Source organism: Hordeum vulgare, chromosome 4H, assembly GCF_904849725.1.
Source record: "Hordeum vulgare subsp. vulgare chromosome 4H, MorexV3_pseudomolecules_assembly, whole genome shotgun sequence".
NCBI classification, from domain to species: Eukaryota; Viridiplantae; Streptophyta; class Magnoliopsida; order Poales; family Poaceae; genus Hordeum; species Hordeum vulgare.
Window position 1 is genome coordinate 21404340 of NC_058521.1, and position 26441 is coordinate 21430780.

The 26441-nt window shown below is 42.2% G+C and overlaps 1 protein-coding gene across 1 annotated transcript; it reads left to right on the forward strand.

The window, feature by feature from the left end:
- Window positions 1-1974: 1974 nt before the first annotated feature.
- LOC123447573 (protein ILITYHIA) lies at window positions 1975-26329 on the forward strand. The gene is made up of 60 exons (XM_045124183.1): window positions 1975-2119; window positions 3440-3813; window positions 3902-4033; window positions 4206-4587; window positions 4747-4890; window positions 4970-5154; window positions 5312-5438; window positions 5519-5592; window positions 6218-6294; window positions 6383-6419; window positions 6580-6746; window positions 6851-7034; window positions 7103-7180; window positions 7793-7912; window positions 7999-8058; window positions 8601-8723; window positions 9039-9114; window positions 9190-9368; window positions 9895-10200; window positions 10307-10423; window positions 10505-10606; window positions 10677-10817; window positions 10949-11113; window positions 11231-11407; window positions 11500-11622; window positions 11867-11947; window positions 12030-12146; window positions 12234-12406; window positions 15116-15193; window positions 15266-15413; window positions 15934-16056; window positions 16144-16200; window positions 16282-16392; window positions 16514-16705; window positions 16835-17008; window positions 17428-17538; window positions 17630-17699; window positions 17773-17851; window positions 17938-18040; window positions 18124-18294; window positions 18423-18545; window positions 18625-18738; window positions 19103-19209; window positions 19280-19331; window positions 19415-19521; window positions 19610-19669; window positions 19760-19874; window positions 20063-20173; window positions 20267-20404; window positions 20480-20602; window positions 20759-20830; window positions 21024-21136; window positions 23664-23822; window positions 23896-23992; window positions 24069-24251; window positions 24729-24923; window positions 25008-25175; window positions 25261-25393; window positions 25804-25891; window positions 26035-26329. The coding sequence occupies exons 1-60, from the start codon at window positions 1990-1992 to the stop codon at window positions 26072-26074; spliced, it is 7866 nt and encodes a 2621-aa protein (XP_044980118.1). The 5' UTR covers window positions 1975-1989; the 3' UTR covers window positions 26075-26329.
- The last annotated feature ends 112 nt before the right edge of the window (window positions 26330-26441 follow it).

The window sequence follows — 26441 nt, forward strand, 5'->3', positions numbered from 1 at the left end:
ATACCTACTAATGACTTCGATAGATCTTCTAAATATGGGTTGTAATGTCCTATACCTTTGGTTATGGCCCGCTAGTAGAAGAAACATGTCTACTTGTTCCTTAATAGAAGTGTGGATGATATCCAGCAACAATTCTCTCTCTCTAAACAAAGCACATAAACGGAAGAAAGGAGCTTTTCTCATTCTTAGCTGATTTGAGGAATTTATGTCGCTAGAGTGATATATATCTCAAGTTTGATTCTCTAGATATGACACGATCGGCCATGCCACCCACAGTTATCCCGGGTATTTGTTCCCTAGCTCTAAACATAAACATCATGTAAGCATACAATCCAGCTACTAGACTGGCTCATCTCACAATTAATTGCCTTCGCTTTCTTGCCAATTCATCCATCTATAACAATACAAACAAACCCTTACTCAGCATAACACGCAAAAAACAACATCCTCTAGCACCAAAGTAATGCAAAAAACAGGAAACTCAATACTAATTTTACAAAATCTAGCAAGAGAAGGATTGTGGGAGGAGAAACATGGCATAGATATCTATTGGTTGGTGAGTGAACGGAGGAGATGAGAGGGAGGGAGGCCGGAGGAAAGAGGAGGACCGTGGGAGGAGAAATATGCAGGAGCGAGGATGGCGGTGGAGCTACCTCGGGCTCGGTCGGGGCCGAGCAGGAATCGCGACGCGACCTGGGGCGAGCAGGGAGGCAGCACGACCAGGGTCGAGCATGGGAGGCGGCGGCCGGGGGCGAGCAGGGCGGCGACGCGTCGCGGGAGCATGAGGAGGGACGAGAGGTTGGGGTTAGGTCAGTTTTTTCGAGGGATTTGATAGGTCGAGAAGGAAGCATGTGGGATGAGCCTGAGGAGCCACGCTGAGCAGCGAACGACTAATCATTCGTTCGCTCGGAAACCATGCTACGGTCTCTTTTGGCACGAGATGAGCCATGCTGAATAAAGCTCATATAATCTACTCCCTCCGTCCGGTAATAAATGTACTTTTTCCTTTTCTGTCAGTCAAACTAGTTGAACTTTGACTAACTTTATTGAAAAAAGTGCTAGCATTTATGACATCAAATTAGTATCAATAGATTTGTCTTTACATGAAGTTTCCAAATATATCATTTTCATGTCATATATGTTGCTACTATTTTCTATAAAATTGGTCAAATTTTTAAATTTTTTGACTAAGTACAAATCTATATGGGAAAACCTTTTCCTCAGCCGGCTGATCCGTGCTAGACATCGGTCGGACGCGCTGTCGTTCGATCGAGTCGGTCGAATGGCTGCCTGGGCTATCTCTTTGTCCCACGTCATCCCTATGTTACACAAAGACGAAGGAAAAAAATTCTGCAACAAGCAATTTGTTTCTGAAACTCGACCGTTGTTTCAGGAATTAACGAGTGCAAAATTTATTTCTCGTAACAAAGCGAAAGTTTCTGCAACTCGGCCGTCGTTTCAGGAATGAAAGTTTCTGCAACTCGGCCGTTGTTTCAGGAATTATAGGATGCCTGGCTGGAGCGGATCGGACGGTTGCGCGCGCAGATCGGGACAACTGCGCGCACATCGGACGGACCTTCAGGTGACGGATGTTTACTAAACATCCGCCGGTAGATGGGTAGCAGCCCCCAATCTATATGCACACTTATTTATGGACGGAGGGAGTACGAAATAGAGAAAAATAGTTCGATGATAAGGGAACTGCTCACTTCCGGAGGCTACCAAACACACCCCTGCATACCGGCCCCACAGAACAAACCGAAAAGAAAGCCAATCACGCCCTGACGAGTGGGCTCCACACAGCAGCCAGTCCAAAACCCCTAACAACTGCGCCGTAGTCCTCCCCAAGTCCCAACCCTGCGCAGCGTTCCCCCATCCTCCCTCACCTCCCTCGGCCGCCGCAGGCCGCACCACACCACGCCACTCCGCTCCATCTCGGCCTCCCTCTCCGCCCCGCCGCCGCCACGCGAGCGCGCCGGCCCGCGCGAAATGGTCGCCCAGGACGCGGCGCCGGAGGAGGCACTGCGCGCCGCCGCGGCCGAGGTCTCCACCCCGTCCGCGACGCGCCGCCTCCGCCTCTTCCGCGACACCCTCCCGCCTCTCCTCGCGAAGGCCACAGGTACCGGCGCGCGCCGTCTCCCCCTCCCCTCCCCGCGCCTCTCCCTAGGGATCGCGCGCCCCTTCCCGCCCGTCCGCAGATTAGCCTCCCGTGCGCCTTCGCTCGCTCCCGTGCTCCCTCCCTGCTTTTGGCAGCGAGGCGGGCTCCGCGGTCGGAAATGTTCCGTACTGTTGACGGGAGGGTTCGCCCTGGATTCGTGAGAACCGGATCTCCCCTTCTCACGCGATGCGCTGCGCGTTCGTGTGTTTGCTAAATTCCGTTCAACTCGGGGCGGATTGTAGCTTGGTTGCTTCGTTCGTGTATGCAGATGTGCTCGTTACGCCATGACGAACTCCAGGTCGAGATTAGAGTGGATGCCTTTGCTGGTCGTGTTATCATCCGTGAGCAGACCCACTGAATAGGGGTCAGCTCCGCACCGCTACGGGCTTGGTTCTCGAAATCGGTAGTGATTTGTATTGTGTTGACTGAATTTTGTTGGGTTCACATGGACCCAAAGTTTGTATGGCGGTTCCGCCCCTGCCTGGGAGTTGCAATGTGACGTTAGCTGTTGAGATCACAAGTAGGCTGTAGGTAGGTAAATCGGCAGTCATGCGTAGCTTCTAGAATTGCTTGCTTGATATTGCATCGTTTACTCTTCTCCCTTGAAAGATTTTTTAACCAAGGGGACAGAGCTTGTAGGAACACGTGACTCTACATCTGCTTGATTTCAAATGGTTGCCCTAAAGCAACAATCTCCAGTTGGGCTTCAGATCCCCGTTGCTTTATATCTCGTTTTTTGCTTCATTTGCAACTGTAACCGAGTGCACCAGTGCTAACAATGATCCCATTGTTTTTCTTGTATTTGAGCTAGCTTTTACCAGAATATAATGTGTTCCTCCCCTAACATATACCTGGTTCTTTTGTGACTAAAGTACTATTCAGTTCATAGATGCATTACTTGTCAACAAGAACAGAGCACCCTGCTGAATGTATTATGTGAGATTATCAGATTAGAAGAGATTATTTGTCATAATGTATAATGCCTTTGTGACTCACTCACCAGATCTTTCATTCCAGTTATATGTTTCTTGTATTGCTAAGATATTTTTACTAGTAACATACCCGATGCATTGTGTCTGCACCTTTTTTCTGGTGGCTAGCCCATTAATTAGGTGGAACCGGTCTTTCTTACCTTTTAATCTTGTTTGTTTGGCTCTGCCAGGTCATTCTTATTGTGCATTTAAACTGATATGTCTGCCATTCATTGCATAATGTTGGTTGACTTCTTTACACAAAAAAACATAAATCCATTTCTAACAGGTTTTTCTGTTTCCCCTGCAGAGTCGCCGTCAGATACCACATTGTTAGTTGATCTCATTTTCCAGACATTGCCTTTATATGATGACCGTGCCTCAAGGAAAGCGGTAGATGATATGGTTATTCGGGCTCTCAGTGAATCCACTTTTATGAAGACGTTTGCTGCTACACTTGTTCAGTCTATGGAAAAGAATCTGAAGGTCACGAGCCCTCTTGCTTGCTTCAAGCTTCTGAGATGGTCATGCTATCTTCTGAAATGGACCCAGTTTGCCACACTCTCTAAAGGTGGTTTCTCTAGATTGGCCAATGCACAGGCAGTGTTATCTCAGGTCCTTATGAATGGTTCTTTTCGTCAGCGTCGGACATGCAAGCAACTATTCATCCGTCTTTTCTCTGAGGTATTTTTCAGAAATAACTGAATAATTGCAGCATATAGGCTTAGTGGAATTAGCTTCTGGCAGTTTCTTATTTGGTTCCATTTTCCAGTCTGTTGGAATATATAAGATGTACATTGAGGAGGTCAAAGATTCGAGGATTGCAACAAAGGATTCTCCTGCATTCATAAATCTAATACTGGATTTCACCGTTACTTCATCGTCATTGTTCTCTGAATATAAGGTAAACTTCCATCCTTGTTTGCCTACCAATTTATACTATCATTTATAATTTGTCAATTTATCTAACCATTCCAAAATTATGGTACCCTTTAACCTACTTCCCCACCCCCCCTCCCCTCTGAACCCCCTTCTAAGTTTACTTCCATTTTTGACAATTTGCTATCTCTTTTCAGCCAGTATTCCTTGATTTGTATGTCAAAACCATCTTGAGTTCAAAAGACCGTCCATCAGAAGCAGCCAGTGAAGCTTTTAAGCCTCTTTTCGTGGATATTGGGCATGAGGATTTTAAAAATGTTATTCTCCCATCATGCATAAAGATGCTGAAAAGAAATCCCGAGATCGTGCTAAAGTCTATTGGACATCTTCTATTGGCAGTTCATTTGGACCTAAGCAATTATGCCATGGAGTTCATGCCAGTTGTTCTGCATCAGGCACGTCATTCAGATGAAGAGAGGAGAAATAATGCTTTGAATATTGTAGGAACATTATGTGATAAGTCCAGCGATCCAGACACTCTACCTTCCATGTTCAATGCTATCAAAGCAATTTTAGGAGGTAGGGCATATATAAATTTCTGTTTTCTTAAACTGGTTAGCTTCTCATATTATCTTTCCCCTAGTTAATGTTCTAAAATTTGCAACCTTAGCTCGCCCTTAACACTGAAATTTGGTAGTATGTAATTCATATAGATCTTAACAAGCTTGATCTGGGCAGGCTCAGAGGGGAAACTATCACTACCATACCAGAGAATTGGAATGTTGAATGCTTTAGAGCAGTTGTCAAGATTTCCTCCTAAGCAAATAAGCAGACTCGCTCCCTCGGTATCCAGCTTTCTTCTAACGTGTTACAAGGGTGATGGTAAAGTTCAAATGTTCCATTTTGTGCTTCATACTCTCATCCGACTGCATAAATTCATGGTTTTGCTATCTTGTGACAGGCATCGAGGAAGTGAAATTGGCAACTCTCTTGACTCTGGGGTCATGGGCTTCAGTATCATCTGAAGCTGTACAACCAGATGTTGTTTCATTTATAGCTGCAGGATTGAAAGAGAAGGACACTTTAAGAAAGGGGCATCTAAAATTAATACGGGTCATATGCAGAAAGTCTGATTCCCTGACCAAGGTAACATAGTTACTTTGAGGTGTCTATAAAAAGAACCATCTTCCTGTTGAGTTATCATTTTTGTTCCAAAAGAGAGTGGTTTAAACATGAGACTCCGATGGAATGTGTGTACTATTATTTATCCATATTGATTATTATTAAAATTGTGGCTGCACAGGTTACATCTTTGCTGGATCATCTGATTCAGTTGTCAAAAACTGGATTCAGCAAGGCAACACAGAGGTTGGATGGAATCTATGCACTCTATGCAATATCGAGGCTTGCTGCTATTGATACCAAAGCAGGTATTCATATTATACCGATGATCATTTATTTATACTTTTAATTATCTTTTCTTATAAATATTATTTAAATGGATATGCAGATGGTTCTATTGTGAAGGAGAAGCTCTGGACATTGATTGCTCAAAGTGAACCCTCGCTGATCTCTGTTCAGTTGGTAACTCCGACGTCCTTTAAGTTTCCAACGAAAATAGTATATTATCTTGACTCCGTATTTATCACCCTTGCATGACTGGTTCATGACGTAAATCTTGAAGTAGTTTGCTCTATTTAAGAGCCTCTTTGGTTCAAAGGGACTAGATCCTTAGAAATTCTTCATATTGCGCTAGATTGGTTTGTAAGATTGAATTTTTTTCATATTTTTCACTTTGCATGCAATTCTGAAGGAAAATTTTCTGTCGAGTCCAACCTCATGGAAATTTTCCTTTGTTTCAACTCAACTAGGGCATACACCAAATCCTTCAGAAAAGTTCCTTTGTTTTTCCTGTGGTGCAATCAAACAACATCTATTACAGATTCCGGTGTTTTCATTTCATGTAGGATTCAACATGCCATGCCATTCAATTTATATGTTTCTCTTATTCCTACGTTTTTGAAATCCTGCAAGCCAAAGAGGCCCTAAGTATTTATTTACCAACTTCGCAAATTTTAGGGATGTGAACGGTTTGTGGTAATCATTGGCACATTCTTATAACAGTTTTAAGTTTTCAGATCTTTCGACACTACCTTGAAAATGAAGCTGTTGCAATTGATTCTTTTAACATTCCATCTCTTGTTTGCAGCTTTCCAAACTTGCGGACGAAGATTGCTTAACATGCGTGGATCTTCTACAATCACTGCTTGTGGATCATCTTTTTCGGTCTTGCTCTCGTGCTCTTAAATTGGATTTTATGTGTTAGGCCAGCACCCGTTTGCTTCCCTTGACTTATATTTTTTTTGAACTGCAGGATCCAGGAACATTTTTCAATCCAGTCATTGCTACAGGTATGTTAAACGGACGAAATGCTCCAAACTGTTTTGACTTTGCTTATGTAAAGTATTTTTTTTTAACTCCTGATATGCGCACCAGCTTTTGTAGATTTACCATGTGAATACCAGTTATGTGGCTGTAGGCTGTACTAATCTTTTTTTCTTCTTTCTGCAGGTGCTAATATATCTAGTTTGCCATCCAAGTTGGGTAGTTAGAAAGATAGCTTATGATGCTACTAAGAACGTCCTTTCAAGCTCCGGTGCCCTGGCTGAAGATCTTCTATTCTTGTTCACCAGTTGGTTATCATTAGTTGGAGAGAGAGTGTTGATACTGAAACAAAGGTAGTGCACTACTGCATTCTGCAAGACATCTTTTTAACTGCCGATATTTCTTCTTCATCTTGTCCCTCTAAATTTGCATCCCTGACACTATCTTTTTCAACCAGTGATATGGATAGCTCTGGAGATTCACAACTACCATTTATTCCATCTACTGAGGTCCTTGTGAAGTGCTTGTTCTTAATTGCACCTTATGCAGTTGACCATAGTCGGAGATCATATGCTCGACTTATATTGTGTTCCCACCACCCTTGTATTTCAAGCTCTGGTTCTCCTGCTGGTGTATGGAAGGTTTGATCCCGCTAGCTATCTTTTCCCCACATTTTGATCTGTCTAACTGTTGGTTTGTCTAATTTCAGAGGTTGCAGAGAAGGCTGAAACAACAAAATATCTCCTTTACTGACTTAATTTTCCCCAACGTTACAGTTATCTGCAAGGTAATTCCGAAATTTAAATTTTAGTTGAAACATGCTAGACAGGCTTGCCTTTATTTTCTGACAGCTACCATCTTAAACTTTCTATTAACATGCACTAGTTTTCTGGTACTGCAAAGGCAGATACTAAGCCTTGATTTGATGCCTTCTGAAATTAATATCATATGTATAGAAGTGCAACAGGCTAATAAGAACAGTTGATTTTCTTCATATGTATAGAAGTGCAACATGCTACTTTCTACGGTTTGTGGTTTTAAGCATCAGTGAGTAACCTAGTTGCATTTGTTAATTCGCGAGTAACAAAATAGGTTCAGTTGCTCTGGTTTCCTTTACTTAATTTTCATGTGAATTATTAAGTTTGTTTAGAATTTGCTTGAGAAACATATTAAACCGAACAACGTTAAAAAATGGGAATGTCCTTGGCTGGTTCATGTGGAAAATTCACCATTTTTGGGTGGTCCCTAGCGGCCTATCAAACACATAGCTTTCTTGCAAGGTACTTAGGTTGCCATATTCATTTATTTGAAGGCCAGCTATAGTATCTTTTATTACCCACGATTTTCCTCTGCACCATCAGCTTGTTTTGGGTCGATGACCAGTACAGTTTCTTTTCAGGAATTGCTTTCACAGGATGGTCTATTTAGTTCCAACAAGCAAGAACAGTGCGCAGCACTACGTTCATTAGCAACACTGATGTCAATATCACCCAATGATACATTTGTAGAGTTTGAGAAGGTCTATTATTTTTCTACTAGTCAATGTTTGAAATGAAACTTGTAATATCTTCTTCTAACAGTGTCTTCTTACTGTTGATTTTCCAGCACTTCATAGAGCTTCCAGACCGCACTTTGCACAATGGCTTCTCTGAAAATGATATCAAGGTGAACTTTGTGAGCTTAATTATAATTATATTTGAATAGAGAAGATATCAGAAGTCTTATGGTGATGACTTGGCCCATGTACTAGATCATGATAGTTCCATATTTCTAATGCCACACCTACTTATTGTATGCCATTTTGAATATGGATGAAACTATCATCTTTTTTCTGTTTTCATCTTCTCATATAATTACCTGTCTTGATTTATTGGTTCTGCAAGCCATAGTCAGCTTATGTATTACCACGCAAAACAATGGACGAGGTTAAAAATGGGTTTATGTAATTTTGTAATGCTAACCCTGACCTGTCTTGATGACTTAAATGCTGGTTTCTGTATAATTACTTGTCATGACACACAGCTCTACTCTTTTGATATATTTCATGCTTGAAAGGTTCTGTTGAGCCTTATTTATGCAATGCGAGGTCACTGTACTTGTTATGTTCGTGCCTTCATCAACTCTTATTATTCCGAACGGGCTCTTCTTTCAGGGTGGATAACCCTACTGTAAGAATGTGCTGAAAGGTTACTCTTACTCCATTGTAGATATTCTTTACTCCGGAGGGACAGCTGTCAACTGAGCAAGGAGTTTATGTTGCTGAGGCCGTTACTTCCAAAAATACAAAGCTTGCAAAGGGACGTTTTCGTGCATATGATGGTCAAGATGCGGTAATTCTTGTTCTTTACTTCCTGAAGATAAAAAATATCCTGTAGGGCAAGATTAATTAAGTTTGTATTTCAGTACATCCTGTTGTTTTTCTCTGTTAGTTGTTTTGACATGATTTTTTGTATCATTTTATTTTGAATATTTAACCATGGTGAAGCTGTGGAAAAATCATACGTATAACGGATAAAATATAGCTTAACCATATCAAGTTGGCACCTTATTACGTCTTTAAAAATGCTGTGGAGCTAGAACCATCTGGCTCATAATATAGTGATATTGTAAAGTAATCTTGATTTTAGCTTTGCAATACTTTATAGGACCCTGCAAAAAGTGATAAGAGAGAATCCTCTAGCATTGGAAAGAGAGAAACCGGGAAATCTACAAAAAGGACAGGTATTTCATGCTCTTGTTTCTTGAACAGGTTGTTTAGTTCTCTGTTTGGTAAAACTCATGTTTACAATCTTCCAGCTCCTGTTGACAAATCCAAGACAGCAAAAGAGGAGGCCAGGGAGTTGCAATTGAAGGAGGAAGCATCTGTACGTGAGAAGGTTGGACATGTGCAGGAAAATCTTGCGCTAATGTTGGATGCCCTTGGTGAATTGGCTATTGCTAATCCTGTATTCACTCACGGTCAACTTCCTCATCTGGTTAGCAATCCTATCTGCATTGTCCAGTTTTTTTTTCTTTCTGTTACCGTTCATACACCATGTTTTTATTGTGTTTCATCACGGTATCAAATGTGGCTGATAAAATCTCCCAAACAGTACCTTCTGTAGTGCCTATGTGTCTAAGCCCAAAAGCTGCCAAAAAATGTTGAGTAGCTTGTATATAAGTTATCAATGTAGGTGAATTGGACAAAAATTCTTCCCTTTATTTCTAATGACACGAGGGATATTAAAAATGTTCAATTTGAAAGGGTTTAGCCTTGATTGACGTCTGCCCTAGGCCTAGGGTTGTGTCTTGTTATAACAGTGGTACACATTTTGGACATCCAGACAGAGGTGAACATGGGATAACTGGCTAATGAACTGGCTGTTAGATATGCAACTAAAAATTACATTAATATCTATTTGGTCACTCATTGTCTAATAAAGCATATATTTAATAGTATTGTTTTGGTTTTTATTTGATAATTTTCAAGATATGACCCTGTTGTGATGGTTTTCCTTGCAGGTTAATTATATTGAACCATTGCTAAGTTCTCCAATAGTAAGTGATGCTGCATTTTGTGCCATGTTGAGGCTAGCTCGCTGCACAGCTCCTCCACTTTGCAATTGGGCGACTGAGATTGCTGCTGCTATCCATGTAATGTCTGTTGAAGATTTTGAAACAGTTTTGGACCTTATGCCTGTGATTATTATGGAAGAAGATAGCAAAAAGAGGCCGCCATCTGGCCTCTTTGAAAAAATTGTAACTGGGCTGACAGCTGCATGCAGAATGGGACCTCTTCCAGCAGATTCATTTACTTTTATCTTTCCGGTATTTCTTCAATTTCATCAGTAGTTCTATGATAAGTTAACTTCTGTTCCTCTTGGCTTTTCGCTTGCCCCATTTTCTTGTCATTAATTTACTCATTTCTGGTCAGATAATGGAGAGGATCCTTCTTTCTTCGAAAAAGACATCTCTACATGATGATGTGCTTCAGATACTATCTATGCATATGGATCCAATATTACCTCTACCTCGACCTAGAATGTTATCAGTTAAACATTCTTAACTCTTCTTTGAAATATCTGTTTGCATTTTTTTCTGTTATTTCACTAACACTTTTGGGTGGTACTAGGTTCTTTATCATGTGTTAAGTACTGTTCCTGCTTATCATCCTTCAGTTGGACCTATGCTGAATGAGTTGTGCCTGGGTCTTAAACGTGATGATTTAGCACAGGTTATTTCTTAATTCATTTAACGGCTTAGTACTTTGTTTCTCAATTCTTACACTGTTCTTCTTTATTCAGGCTCTTATTGGGGTATATGCAAAAGAAATGCATGTTAGGCTTGCCTGCTTAACTGCTATAAAGTGTGTTCCTAGCCACTCTGTACAACGGGATTTGCAGGTTTCAACTAGCCTCTGGATTGCTGTTCATGATCCGGAGAAGGTTGGTAACACCTTCCTACTAAATGCCATGGAACTTGACCAGTAGACCTTCTCACATAATTGATTTTTTTTAACTTACAATTTTTTCGCAAAATCCTTACTTTTTTGCACTCTATGACACGCTTTTTCTAGGCGGTAGCTGAATTAGCAGAGGAGTTATGGGACCGCTTTGGTTTTGATGTTTGTGCTGATTATTCTGGCATTTTTGATGCACTTTCCCATAAAAATTACAATGTCAGAGCTGCAGCAGCTGAGGCTCTGACGGCCGCATTGGATGAAAATCCAGACAAAATACAAGTAAGTCTCAAGTATTGCAAATTTTGCTGCATTATCTGTGTACTAGGATCATTGCAGAGACACCAGAATAACTATCGGCACTGGCTAAATATTTTTTTGTTAATATGGTCATGGCAGGATACACTCTCTACTCTTTTTTCGTTGTACATTCGGGATCTTGGTCCTGGAGTTGAATTTGGAGATACAAACTGGCTTGGAAGACAGGGTATTGCATTAGCCCTCCACTCGGTTGCAGATGTTTTAGGCTCTAAAGATCTTCCTGTTGTCATGACATTCCTCATATCACGTGCCTTGGTAAGTTTCCCCCCACTTGTACATGTACATCTTATAATTTATATGCCTATAAGTACATTGGATGTTTGGTGCCTCTTACATTTAATTTACAGGCTGATCCTAATCTGGATGTTCGCGGTAGAATGATTAATGCCGGCATCCTTATTATTGACAAACATGGAAAGGAAAATGTTCCTCTGCTGTTTCCTATTTTTGAGAGCTACTTGAATAAAAGGGTAAGTTTCTGTGGTACAACATTGCAATTTAGTTGATACTCTCTCCGTCCCAAATTAGTTGTCTTAGATTTGTCATACAGATGTATCTAGACACAATTTAAGTGTTAGATACATCTGTAGATACATCTGTATCTGGACAAATCCAAGACAACTAATTTCGGACGGAGGTAATACTATATATCATGTATTTTTAGTGTGCAATATCCATAATCTACCATTCTCTATTTTTTCTCATATTTTACAGGCATCAAATGAGGAAACATATGATCTTGTCAGGGAAGGTGTTGTTATATTTACTGGTGCTCTAGCAAAACATCTATCGAAGGTTAAATACTATGAGACCGCGTGGTCTGTTTATTTAATTCAAAAGACAACGATATATGGTACTAATATAGACCTTGTAACAGGATGATCCCAAAGTTCACAGTGTTGTTGAGAAGTTGCTAGATGTACTTAACACCCCATCAGAGGCAGTTCAGAGAGCAGTATCAGACTGTCTGTCCCCACTTATGGTTTCAAAGCAGGTGAGTTGTGTTGTTCACATTCAGCAATCATTCACGATTTCTTGTTTGTCTGCTTTATGTTGCAATGTGTACTTGTCTAAAAATTAGGAAGAAGCCCAATCTCTTGTATCTAGACTACTAGATCGGATGATGAAATGTGAAAAGTATGGTGAGCGGCGTGGTGCAGCCTTTGGTCTTGCTGGGGTGGTTAAAGGATTTGGAATTACTTCCTTGAAGAAGTATGGTATTGCTGCAACATTACAACAGGGTTTGGAAGACAGGTATGTGCCCTTCTTACCTCTTCCACGCATAGCATAATATGGTGATAAGTACATATTCCCCCCCTGAACTACTGCATGGTTTAGTTTTTAACCCTCAGGCTCAATATTGGTTGAATTACACTTTAATTTCCAATGGAGTTTAAATATTTCCCTTCCCTGTTTCCGCCTGCTTTTGTCCCGCATTGACGCATTCTCAGCTTGTGACTTGGCGCCAGCTACCTTGTGCCACGTGTGCTAGTCACCCTTTTTATCTCCCTCGCTTCTCTCCATCCCTTCCAGCCATAATTTGCTGGACATCCAACAGTTCCCAAGCTTGCTGATGAAACAGTTCCCAAGGGGAGCCCATAATGCCAAATAAGTCCAGGAGGCCATACTGAACCTGCTATGGCATAGCAGTGGTGGGACGACACTGTAGTTGGTTGATGCCATGGTGGAGCATAATTGGGGAGGGGCACAAAGAGGTGGAGCCTGGTCACACAAGCCTGTAATTAATTGAGGCGAAAAGTTGTATAGACTTATTAGAGCGTGCACTCGAAACTAATTGCATAGGAACCCACTCAGCCTTTTTTTCCACATGTGGACATCCAACCTGGCCATCAAGCATGGATGAAACCACTAACATCCACCAGGGTGGGTTCTCACTGTTGAGTCCTTCCTGTCCCATGCTGCTGTTGAGCCACCCAGTCTCCTGCAGGTGGCTTGCTGCTGCTAGTGCCCGACAGTGAAGCCAATCGTCATGATGCTTAATTGCAAGCGGACGTGAGGGGAACATGGTAGGCTGAGACAACAGTACAAGTTGTGTGATGCCATGGAAAAGGGAAAAATGGAAATTAAAAAAAGGGGAAAGTATACAGACTCACCCACCACTTAGCAATACTGTGAGGGTTAAATAGACGTAGTTGACAAATTCAAAGGCAGCGTTTAGATGGTTTTAAAGTCCAGGGGGGAACGTAGTGACATGTGGGCCTCTCCTTTTCAGGCAGTTGAAAAGCGAATGTAATTATAACTTCCACTCAATAGTTGAGTGCATGTTTTTTTTCCTAGAACATGCAGGAGAGCTGTGTATCATACCATTAAGACAGGGGGGAGACTCCTGCACGAAAGACAGACGGCACACCCACACGCACTGACGAAACTAGCAAAGAAACGCGACATGAACAGAAGCACACGACCGGCATGCCGGGGGGGGGGGGGAGTAGGCTGCTGTGGGTGACCTGACCTTAAGAATAGCTCGCACCAGTCAAACATCATAGCGCGCTCTCATTTGCCAGTCTGTAAAATCAAGGAGACTCATGGTCTAGCACCATTAGACACACAATTGTTCCTATGTTTCCAAATCTCCCAAGCGCCTAAGATGATGAGATAATTATGCCCTTTCTGGAATTCCTTGGGGACTCTTTTGCATGCGCTGAATCACCAGCTTGAGAAGCGAACTGCAGTAAGCTGGGGCGCAATGGCAGCCAAACCAAGCCTTTGGAGAATCAACACCCAAACCTGCCGAGCGAAAACGCATGACACAAGGATGTGTTGGATTGATGACTCTGTTTTTGAATCGCTCGACTAGTCGCGATTAGTCGATGACTCGCACTTCCAAGGTCGACTCAACCTCTTGATTCCACTCTTGGGATGAGTCGAGCGACTAGTCCCGAGTAGTCGTGGTTTCTGGGTCGAATGACTCATTTTTTTTAGCCTCACCTGTCATATGTTTTTTTACTGTATTTGCTTGCCCATCCCCCTTGGAAACCTAGATCGAACCAGTCCCCCCCTGACCCAAGCCTCTCCTTGGCAGCCACCGCCACCCCTGTTTGCTGCTGGTGCTGCTCGTCCCCTCCCCTGGTTGCTGGTGCTGCTCATCCCCTCCTCCCCTGGTTGCTGCTGGTGCTGCTCGTCCCCTTTCCTGGTTGCTGCTGGTGCTGCTCGTCCCCTTCCCTGGTTGCTGCTGCTGCTTGTCCCCTCCTCCCCTGGTTGCTGCTGCTGCTGGTCTGCTCCTCCCCTCCTCTCCTGGTTGCTGCTGCTGCTGGTCTGCTCCTCCCCTGGTTGCTGCTGCTGGTCTGCTCCTCCCCTGGTTGCTGCTGCTTAACTCATGCCGACTCGTCGACTATGAGTCTAGACTAGTCGCGACTAATCTAGAGTCGCTTCCCCTGAGCGACTCATTGACTAAAAAACATAGATTGATGATTCCGCCTGATCACAAAGAGGACAGGGTGCAGTAGTCATCCTCTCTTGGCTAGGCGATCAGCGGTCCAACGACGGTTATTAATAGCAAGCCAAATAAAAACTTAAAAGGCAAGGAGCCAAGCTTTTCCAAATTCTTTGCCAAGGCGCAAATCTGATAGATCATACGAAGAAAGCATTGCGAGCAGACTTGCTGGATTATGAGCCCGACTGTGTGAGCCGTCATCGATGCTGGTCAGGAATTTCTTGTTGAAGGATCAGACCATCCACCAAGTCCCAAATATGCAAGTATTCATTTCGGACTTGTACAGTCCAGTGGTGTTTTCAACCCTACTTGAATTATTTTCATCATCAATTTGGCATTTTGAAGGCATAGTGCCTCACTCATGTATTACAACCAATAGGATTAGTCATCGCTTCAATTTTTCTTGTCACTTCTATTCTCATCAGAAGGCCTGTCTTTCTTTGAAAAGATAGTATTAGATATATCAATTGTTTTGTGAATGTTTACCATTCTGAATCTTCTATGTCCAGAGCGTCTGCAAAATCCCGTGAAGGAGCATTACTTGGATTTGAGTGCCTGTGTGAAAAGCTTGGCAAACTATTTGAGCCGTAAGTGTAGATTTGTTTACTTCGTAAATATTTTCTGGATGAAAATGGTTCATTATGATTCTTGTCTTGCAGTTATGTCATCAAGATGCTACCCTTGCTACTTGTGTCTTTCTCTGATCAAGTTCTGGCAGTGCGTGAGGCTGCTGAATGTGCTGCTCGCGCAATGATGGCTCAGCTCACCGGTCATGGTGTGAAGCTTGTCCTTCCTTCACTTCTGAAGGTGCACATTGTCTCTTTCTTTTAATGCTACCAAACTGTATAATTTCTGCATTATACGGAGCAACTGCCCACGGTCATGTGCTCTTGCCACACAATTGAAGTAAAATGCATTTGCGGAATATTCGATTTGTTTCATCTATTAATTTGCTGCACTGCTCTAAGATTTTAGCTTGTATATGTAGACAACCTGGCCCAGAAACTACCAGCTGGATGCATTTGCACATTATCTACATGTGCCTTTTCAGTTAATCAACCAGAGAGAACCCAGCGTCCCAATGACTACCTGTTATTTCTGTTTTGTCCACATTCTGATGATGCTACTTCCTTGTTTGTAATTAGGATTTACACTTCTTGTTTTGTTCTTCTATAACTGTGTTTGTTAGTATTTCAAAGTACAAGATGAGTAGAACATGTTACCATATCCTTGTTGGAATGCCTATGCATCGGTACAAAAAAAGTCCTTGTAATATGTGTTTTCTTAAAATGAACATATCTGGATGAGTCTCATGTACTTCTTCCAGGGCCTAGAGGATAAAGCATGGCGAACTAAGCAAAGCAGTGTTCAACTTCTTGGCGCTATGGCATATTGTGCTCCTCAACAGCTATCTCAGTGTCTTCCAAAGATCGTCCCAAAGCTAACAGAGGTATATGATCGAATTTGCATTTGGAGCTTATAATCTGCATATACCTTAGTATGCCTTTTCATATGTCATGTATCATATATTCTCCAGGTACTAACAGACACGCATCCTAAAGTGCAAGCAGGGGGACATACAGCCCTCCAACAGGTAATGCTTGCTTGCTTATTTCTCATAGATATTGGGATGCTCTTGTACCTGATCTCTGATGGATACTGTCTTATTTTCCAGGTTGGAAGTGTCATAAAAAATCCTGAAATATCCGCGCTTGTCCCGATTCTTCTGTCTGCTCTGACAGATCCGAATGACCACACAAAACATTCTCTTGACATCCTTCTTCAGGTAAACTTAGATTTGAGATATTGTCCATTCTGGTTTTGCATTTCAATTACTTGCATCACCTTGTTGATAAGGAGGGAGTATCATAACTATCGTTATTTCGTTTGACTTTTGTTCTTGGCAGACGACTTTCATTAACTCCATAGACGCCCCATCACTTGCGTTGTTGGTGCCTATTGTGCACAGAGGACTGAGGGAGAGAGGTGTTGATACTAAGAAGAAAGCTGCTCAGATTGTTGGAAACATGTCTTCTTTAGTTACAGAACCAATGGATATGATCCCATACATAGGATTGCTCTTGCCTGAAGTCAAGAAGGTGATTTTAACGCCAATCCTGTGTACCTAGCATTTTGAAGTGATTTCTTACTTTCACTTATACTAAGATTTTGGTTTTGTCAAGTCAGCCATATTTGGTTCTAATACTCTGCTTAATGATATTTTGTAGGTTCTAGTGGATCCCATACCTGAAGTCAGGGCAGTTGCTGCTCGGGCTCTTGGGTCTCTTATAGTAGGAATGGGTGAACAAATATTCCCAGATCTTGTGCCATGGTTGTTAGAGACACTAAAATCTGATAATAGTAATGTTGAACGATCTGGAGCTGCCCAGGGACTAAGTGAGGTTGTTTCCTTTTCCATGGCTTGCTTCAAGCACTTTTTTTTGTAGTATCAGTATGATCTTTTTTACATTTAGCAGTGTATTATCATGGGATGGTTTGTTCCGTAACTCTTCTGGGAGCATCAACTGCAATAGACATTTGTAGCCAAGATAACCCACACATGTAAATTTTACGCAGTGCTTGTCAGTTCTCACTTGTCTGACACTTCATTTGATTAGGGTATTCTTCATTTGATTAGGGGTATTAATCACTTCTTAAAAATATTTTTTATTCCTGAAGTTTGTTAATAACTGCCCAAGTGTAGTACAGTTCGAGTTCGAAGGAAGGCCAATGTTTCCAAGTTTCCTTCCACAGTTAATAGTTGGTGTGGTTTGATTCTTTCTCTTAGTTTATAATTATGACGTATGCTGTCAACTTCCAGGTTTTAGCTGCTCTTGGCAAAGATTACTTTGATCAGATTCTTCCTGACATCATCCGGAACTGTTCCCATCAGAAGGCTTCTGTTCGCGATGGACATCTGACACTTTTCCGAGTAAATTTACCCTCAATTCCCTATCCATTTTTCATACGACTGTATTGCTTGTAATGTTCTAGCTTGTTCCTTACGTTTATTTCTTCTATAGTATCTGCCGAGGTCCATGGGTGCAATTTTTCAGAATCATCTGCAGGCCGTTCTTCCTGCTATATTAGATGGTAAGTTAGTTGAACTTCTATGCCTGATGACCTGTTCCTATGACATTGATTCTCTAATTACTACTCTTGGCAGGCCTTGCTGATGAGAATGAATCTGTTCGTGATGCCGCACTTTCTGCGGGTCACATCTTTGTGGAGTACTATGCAACAACGTATGCCCGCACATTTTAATTGTTGGATGGTCATTTTGTCAGTCATGCTCTTGATATATGATGCCATTTTTCTTTATGTTAAATAGGTCTTTACCTCTATTGCTTCCTGCCATTGAGGATGGGATATTCAGTGATAATTGGCGTATCCGACAAAGTTCTGTTGAACTTTTGGGAGATCTTTTGTTCAAGGTCAATACCTTCTTTATGTACCACTGTATTTACATGTTATGTTTTCGGTATGCTCTACAATCTATTAATGTTGCTATCTATAGGTGGCTGGAACTTCTGGGAAGGCAATCCTTGAGGGTGGAAGCGATGATGAAGGTGCTAGCACAGAGGCTCAGGGACGTGCAATTGTTGAAGTTCTTGGAAGGGCGAAACGCAATGAGGTTCTTGCTGCTGTTTATATGGTCCGTTCTGATGTCAGCTTGACCGTCCGGCAGGTATATGTTATATTTTACCATTTTGTGGAAATTGGTGAATTCGGTTGTTTTGTTTTATGCTGTTTGAATATGCAACTGTTCCGCATTCCAGAGTACCCTTTTTCTAAAGCTTCTATTTTTCATGTTAGGCTGCGGTACATGTCTGGAAGACAATTGTAGCAAATACTCCAAGAACTCTGAAGGAGATCATGCCAGTACTTATGGACACCCTTATTTCATCTCTTGCGTCATCATCCTCGGAACGGCGGCAGGTTCGATCTGTTTCATGTATGGTTTGATCTTTCTGGAGAACTGTCTGATTTTGATTTTGCTATAATACTATATGCTCAGGTTGCCGGGAGAGCACTTGGTGAGCTTGTTAGGAAGCTTGGGGAGAGAGTTTTGCCCTCTATTATTCCTATTTTGTCACAAGGACTCAAGGATCCAAATGCTAGCAGAAGACAAGTAAGTTTCTTAGCTTGATATTCTTACAGAGTGGCTTAAATTTTCAATTTAGGAATTAGGACTTACATGGAACTATTACAGAGGTTTATGTTGATCTCTCTACTTCTTAGTAGTTATTGAATAGATATCTTCATATGGTTTTGTTGAATTCTGTTTTCCTATTAAAGTTTCTGAGATTGAATAGGAGGTCTTCATATGGTTTTGTTGATTTCTGTTATCTCATTTAAACTTCTCTCCAGCCAGCGGTTTCATTTGGAACTGTGCATTGATGTTCTTTCTTAATATATTTTGGATACACCTTTCATTGTTTTGTAAATACTTATTCTGGGAATGATCAGTGCACTTTTAACCTTTTGCTCTTCAGGGAGTTTGCATCGGCTTGAGTGAGGTTATGGGAAGTGCCGGAAAACATCAACTCTTAAGTTTTATGGGTGAACTTATTCCTACCATCAGAACTGCTCTGTGTGACAGGTTTGATTTTTGGCTGTATAATTGTGTTATTTTATAGTGAAGTCTCACTAACAGCATGTTTATGTAACAGCACGCAGGAGGTTCGTGAATCTGCTGGATTAGCATTTAGTACCCTATACAAGGTAACACAACATACTGCAATCTTATCATGGATAATTTGTTAGACTACATATTTTTTTTGTTAACTTTCTTACCTTCTGTTTAGAGCGCTGGATTGCAAGCAATTGATGAGATTGTCCCCACACTGCTACGGGCCATGGAAGATGATGAGACATCTGCAACAGCCCTTGATGGTCTAAAGCAGATTCTAAGGTCTTTTTTAGTCACCATTCATTTAGTGAAATCTAATGTTTTCACTTGAGCTGCTGAGATATGCTGATCTTTTGACATTGGTTTACAGCGTCCGAACTGCAGCTATTTTGCCCCACATATTGCCCAAATTAGTCCAGCCCCCTCTCTCGTGAGTGAACCGCTCATGCTACATTTTATATGTTTGGAGTTATTTTTATCAACTTACGTTTCTTACACATTACCTTTGTTGGGGGTGTAGTTCATTCAATGCACATGCATTGGGAGCTCTAGCTGAGGTTGCTGGGCCAGGTTTGAGTTCACACATCGGAACTATCCTCCCGACATTGATACTTGCTATGGATGATGAAGATGTGGTGAGTGGCATATACTAAAAACACACTTCAGAACTAGCTTAGCTATTAGTAGTTATTTGATTGTTATTTGTACTCTTTAGTTTCAATGCATCAAGCCATAATTCAATTTGTCCATTTTACAAGTAGAAGTGCTATATGCAGTATATTTTATTACTGCTCACAGTGAATATTTCTCTTCGGAATTATAGGATGTACAAAGCACAGCCAAAAAGGCTGCTGAAACCGTTGTGTTGGTTATTGATGATGAAGGAGTTGAAACATTAATACCTGAACTTCTAAGAGGAGTCAATGACAATCAGGTTGGTTCACCTGAGAATTCTGTTTGAGCATGAAACAATATTATGCCTGTTGTTCATTTGAATGATTTCACAGTTTATTTTTTGTCTTACCAGGCATCTATGAGACGGGGCTCAGCCTACCTTATTGGTTTCCTCTTTAAAAATAGTAAATTGTATTTGGCTGATGAAGCTCCAGATATGATGTCTATCCTAATTACTTTGTTGAGCGATACTGATAACGCTACTGTACTGGTGAGCACTCACCATCCTGCACTCTCCTGTTTCAGTTTTTTTCTACTTTCGAGACTTACTTACAATGGTCAACAGGCTGCTTGGGAAGCATTTTCAAGAGTTGTTGGCTCTGTTCCAAAGGAACAGCTCCCTACACATATAAAATTAGTGCGTGACGCTGTCTCTACAGCCAGAGATAAAGAACGTAGGAGGAGAAAGGTGCTACTTTGAACTTCTACATTTATGATGTTGCATATGTGGCGATACTTCTCATTTGCTTGCTCGGAAAATGTGTTGCTACAATTTTCTTTTCAGAGGTTCTCCATGGTTAAATATGTTCTGCGTGATATTTTAACACTACAAATTCAATTTCAGGGTGTGCCTGTTCTCATACCTGGCTTATGTCTTCCTAAAGCACTGCAGCCATTTCTTCCTATATTTCAGCAGGTATCTAATCGTGGAGAACTATTAGTTGTATTATAATTATATCCTTTTACGCCAAGCATCGAGTTGCAGGCATGGTGAACTTCCCGAGTGAGAAATATAAAGTGCATTACAAAGTCAAACTGGTCTTGTTTTCATCCTTCCACAAATTTAGATGTTCAGCACATTTTATACCACATCTTCTGTTGAACTCCAGGGTTTAATTAGTGGGTCAGCCGAGACAAAGGAGCAGGCAGCAGAAGGTCTGGGAGAGTTAATTGATGTTACAAGCGAGAAAACACTTAGGGAAGTTGTCGTGCCAATTACAGGGTATGGCTTTCTTATATTTGTCAAAATAATTATTGTGTTCTGGTTTCATTCTTTTCTTTAAGGAGCCCTTGCTTTACAGTAAAAAAAACAGGTATAACAGAAATATTGCAACCATCAGCCATGTTTACTACTCCCTCCGTTTCTAAATATAAGTCTTTCTAGAGATTTCACTAGGGGACTACATACGGAGCAAAATGAATGAATCTACACTCTAAAGTATGTCTACATACATCCCTATGTAGTCCCCTAGTGAAATCTCTAAAAAGACTTATATTTATTTTCGAGAAAACGCAAAAAACCTTTGCGTTTCATTGTATTGAAAATAGAGGGGGGGGGGGGGGGTTGGGTTACATCCTCCTAAGAGGCTAGTTCTGCAGCATAACATGAAGATCAGTGGACGTCCCAGGATGGTGGGTTACATCCTCCTAAGAGGCTAGTTCTGCAGCATAACATGAAGATCAGTGGACGTCCCAGGATGGTGGCAAGGCTACCCTGAGCCCTTTGGCCCCGGCCCTTGCCCAACATCTGGACTCATCCTTGATCCTGTCAACAAGCTCATCAAGCGATGGGGTTACATGATAAAAAAACACACGCGTTTCTATGCTTCCATATCATCCAAGGCACCAAGAGCGCTACAGAGATCAGCGCCTTGCGAAGCGTGTGTGGCATGGCATCCCTCGCCCGAAGCCACCAGTCCTGGAGCGAGGCGTCATGCTCTGGCGCCGGGGCCGGCAGGCGCAGCCAAGAGAGGGTCTCATGCCAGGTCTGCCTCGTGAAAGGACACGTAAGCAGCAGGTGCCGGATCGTTTCCGGCTCTTGGTCGCATAAAAGGCATCGAGGGTGGTGATGAAGGCCATGGCGAGCGAGCTGCTCTGCGGTCCTGGTTTGCAAGCCAGTGAAGGAATTTCACTTTCGGCGGCACCCAGCCCTTCCATATAAGCTTCCACGAGCGGCATGTCGTCGATCCGTGGAAGGTGGCCCGGTAGCAGGACCGCGCCGAGTATACGCCATTGGCCATCCAGTTCCAGACGAGCCTGTCTGGCTCGGTGGACAGGGCGGTGTGCATCACAAGGTGCCATATCCGCAGGTACTGCTCAATCTCTTGCAGGCCTAGGACTCCGTGGATGTCACGCGCCCAAGGGTTGCCGCCGATGCCCTCCGCCACCGTCCGCGATTTCCTCGGTTTTTGGGATGCATGGGTAGAGCAAGGGCGCGTGCTCGCGAATGGACTGGCCGTGGAGCTAGCGGTCTTCCCAAAATAGGGCCGTCGATCCGTCCCTGATCGCCATGGTTGTGGAGGCGTAGAAGAGGCTGCGTTCCGCAGGGGTGAACTGCAGATCGAGACCCTGCCAGGCACGGTCGGTGTCTGTCCTCGAGAGCCATAGCCATCTGACTCTGAGGGCGAGCCCCGTGCGCTCAAGGTCGCAAACACCTAGTCCGCCGTATTCGACCGGCCGACAGACCCTGCGCCAATTCACGTGACAATGCCCTCCATGTGCGGCCTCGCGGCCAGCCCAAAGAAAACCTCGCTGAATCTTCTTGAGTTGCTTCAGGGTTTTCTTTGGAGGCGCAACGGCGAGCAGCTGGTGTATGAGAATCGCACCGAGCACCGACTTAACAAACGCCAGCCGCCCGGCCTTGTTCATTAGCCAAGCTTTCCACGACGGTAGGCGACCAGCCACCGCATCAACAAGCGGCTGCATCTGGGCCGCAGAGGGTCGGGTGGTGAGCGGAATGCCCAGGTAGATGACTGGCAGGTAAAAAAAAAGACTTATATTTAGGAACGGAGGAAGTAGTTGCAACGTTGAACCGTGTCTTCTATAGCATATTATTCTTGTGAAATGAACAAGCACCTCGTAAGTGCTCCCTCCATCCCAAAATTCTTGTCTTAGATTTGTTTAGATATGAATGTACCTAGTCAAGTTTTAGTATTTAGATACATCCATTTCTAAACAAAGGTAAGACAAGAATTTTGGGACGGAGGGAGTATATTGTTAACGCCCCACAAATTCAATGGTAGTAGGTAGATGAAATATTTACCCTAAACTAATCCTTGTTGATAGGAAACAGAAATATTGTTTTATTTTTTCTTTTGTACAAAAATGTCAGCTCCAAATTTCTGCACAAATCTGCTGTGTGGCCATAAGCTTGAACTTGAATGCGGAGCCTGATCCTGGAATGCATTATTGAATTTTATAGTTAAATGCATACATGACTTTATAGGAAAAAAAATCTATAAGCCTTTTGCACTTCAGTTCACACAGCCTATGTAGCCGAATTAGAATCTTACACTTTAAGCATATTCGGCACAAAACAAGTCATACTACTTTATATTGTAGTTGCACCTTGTAACTTACACTTCGTTTGATTTACCACTACATGGAACAAACCAAGAACATGCAGAGACAGGCTCCGTGACACTGATACAAATCCGGCCTCTAAACATTGTGAAATTGCATGGTTTCTTGTTTACTCCTGCATGCTGGGCTTATTGCTCTGACGCTGTTTTGTTTTGTTTTGAATGTAGGCCTCTTATACGCATCCTGGGAGACCGATTTCCATGGCAAGTTAAGTCAGCTATCCTATCAACCCTGACTATTATCATCGCAAAAGGTGGTCTTGCGCTTAAGCCCTTCCTTCCACAACTTCAGACAACGTTTGTTAAATGTCTACAAGACAGCAACAGGTTTGTATGGTCTTCTCTTTCTGTATTTCTTTTGATTATTTCGTCTTTTTTCACATGAATGTATGGTTTGCAGATCTGTCCGCACAAGGGCCGCATCAGCTCTTGGAAAGCTTAGCGCATTAAGCACAAGGATTGATCCTTTAGTTAGCGATCTTTTGTCCATGTTGCAGGTATTTTTGATAGTAACCCTTTATTTTGGGAAGCGATGTAACTATCTGTGCAAAAGTAATTTTATTCTTTTTTCAGTCAGGAGATGACGCTGTTAAGGAAAGTGTGCTTTCTGCACTTAAAGGTGTTGTTAGGCATGCTGGCAAAAGTGTTAGCTCTGCAATCAGATCACGTGGGTGTACTCTTCTCAAAGATTTGCTGCAGGCTGATGCTGATGATGTCCGCACTTCTGCTGCGAAAGCAATTGGTACACTATCTCAGGTATGGTAAATGTGGCACCTTTTCAATCTTTACAGATATTATCAGATAAACTTGGTGTATGCCTAGTGGTTGTGGCGTTCAGCTGAAATTAATTGCCATTGTGCTCATTGAAAGTGAACCATAACTATAGGTCATGTTGTAAAACAACCCTGAAAGAGAATTGAAATATATGTATGTCGAGTAATCAGGCAAAGAAAATGCATGTTCTAACGTGTCATGATGTACTTCAATATACTTTGAGTAAGGTATCAATGCATCAGCACATTACGTGATAAGGTGCAACAAGTTGAGCATGGTATTGTCTGTTAAGCAACTCCCCTAGGGAATTTAATGTTCTCTGTTGCAATTGCATACAACTATTCAGTCATCGTCTTGCCATTGTTTATCTGTGAAAGAACCATTGCTCCTGTCACAGTTGTTGAATTTTTCTTTCTGGTGAAGCTTTCTGTGTACTGAATATGCTTATGCTTTCTTTAGTACATGGATGAGACCGAGACCACCGATCTGGTGCAGACCCTGTTGAGCATGAGCACGTTACCAGACTGGTGTACCAGACATGGTGCTTTGTTAACATTCTCATCCATATCAAGGCACTGTCCAACAAAACTGTGCCATTCAACTTCATTTCCATCTATTGTTGATCTTCTGAAAGATTCGCTAAAAGATGACAAGGTATTGTCTCAACTTGCACTCCTTTGTTACTTCAAGTATCACTGTGTTTCCATGTGTAGTAACACTTGTCTGTTTGTGGAGAAGTTCCCTGTTCGTGAAGCCTCTACGAAAACTCTGGGGAGGCTACTCTGTTACCAGTTACAATTCGGGGGCAGCACCTTGCAACTTGTTCAATTGCTCATCTTGGCCTTGCGTGATAGCTCAACCGAAGTTAGGAGAAGATCATTGTCCTGTATCAAAGCTGCTGCGAAGGTTTATAATTAGATCTATTTGAATATGTGCACTCGTACCTCTGTTCAAGGTATTATGATGGCAATCTTATGGTTCTTCGCTGCAGATAAATCATTCCGCTCTTGCTACACATATCTCGATATTGGGCCCTGCAATTGGTGATACTTTGAAGGATAGTAGTTCACCAGTACGTATAGCTGCAGAGCGCTGTGCCGTCCATGTTTTCCAGTTGACCAAAGGTACATGCATGTCTTCTACTCTAGTTCTCCCCAGCTACAAGTATTTAGGTACAGAGGGAGTAGGTCCCTCTTTTTTTCAATTGTTTCTTCATTCACACCGTACCTGTTTAATGCTGGAGACTACTGCAAATAAACTTTATGGCAAACTTTAGTTGGGCTTATTATTGTAAAGCTTGTACTCCCTCCGATCCTAAATATAAGTCTTTTTAGACATTTCATTAGGAGACTACATACGGAGCAAAATGAGTGAATATACACTCTAAAATATGTCTATATACATCCGTATGTAGTCCCTTAGTGGAATCTCTAAAAAGACTTATATTTAGGAACGGAGGAAGTATTTGTCTGAACTCTCAGCCTGTTACTTGTTTAATACTAATGCTCAAAACCAATTTACTACCACTTTCCAGGGGCAGATTATGTTGCCACTGCGCAAAAGCATCTCACCAACATGACAGGCTTAGAAGTAAGAAGACTCGCAAAGCTTCCTGTGGAGAGGTAAGGGAAATCGACCAGTCTAGTACCTTCACCATGTGGATGCCTGTGATGGCTTGCATGTTTTTTATTTTCATCTTAGCTAGTGCATCTGGATAGAACTTAATAGGGAACTTGAACTTCTTTTCCATGGCTTTCCACTGCAGTGACGACAGTGAAAGCAGTGACGATGACAGGAAGACATAGACACTGCCCAGCCACAGCGGCCTCGAAGGACGTTTTTTGTGCCTGTCCATTCATACATCTTATAGGTAAACCGTAAATGGAACAGTGTGGCCGATTTTTGCCCTCTGACCCTTGATGTAAAACACCGTTTTTTGACAACATACAGTACTAGAGCAAGGGCTCGGTGTTGTTTATATTTCTTGCTACAAATGAACAATGTTGATGTAAATCAGCAATATTTTAAACATTTACATGAGGTTGAGCACTTGCATGAAATCCAACTTCTTTGTTTCTTAACCATGAAGGAGGCTGCAGCATTGCTGTTTGTTATAGAAGCAAGAATCTCGTCCTGGCTCATTGAACAAATATAATAAAATTTGCCAATCAT

Excerpts from the sequence above, each read along its gene's own strand:
- LOC123447573 (XM_045124183.1), top strand. The coding sequence starts at position 1,990 with ATGGTCGCCCAGGACGCGGCGCCGGAGGAGGCACTGCGCGCCGCCGCG. Across the intron at positions 9,115-9,189 it reads GAAATCTACAAAAAGGACAG|CTCCTGTTGACAAATCCAAG; the intron begins GTATTTCATGCT and ends ACAATCTTCCAG. Across the intron at positions 23,993-24,068 it reads ATCTTTTGTCCATGTTGCAG|TCAGGAGATGACGCTGTTAA; the intron begins GTATTTTTGATA and ends TTCTTTTTTCAG.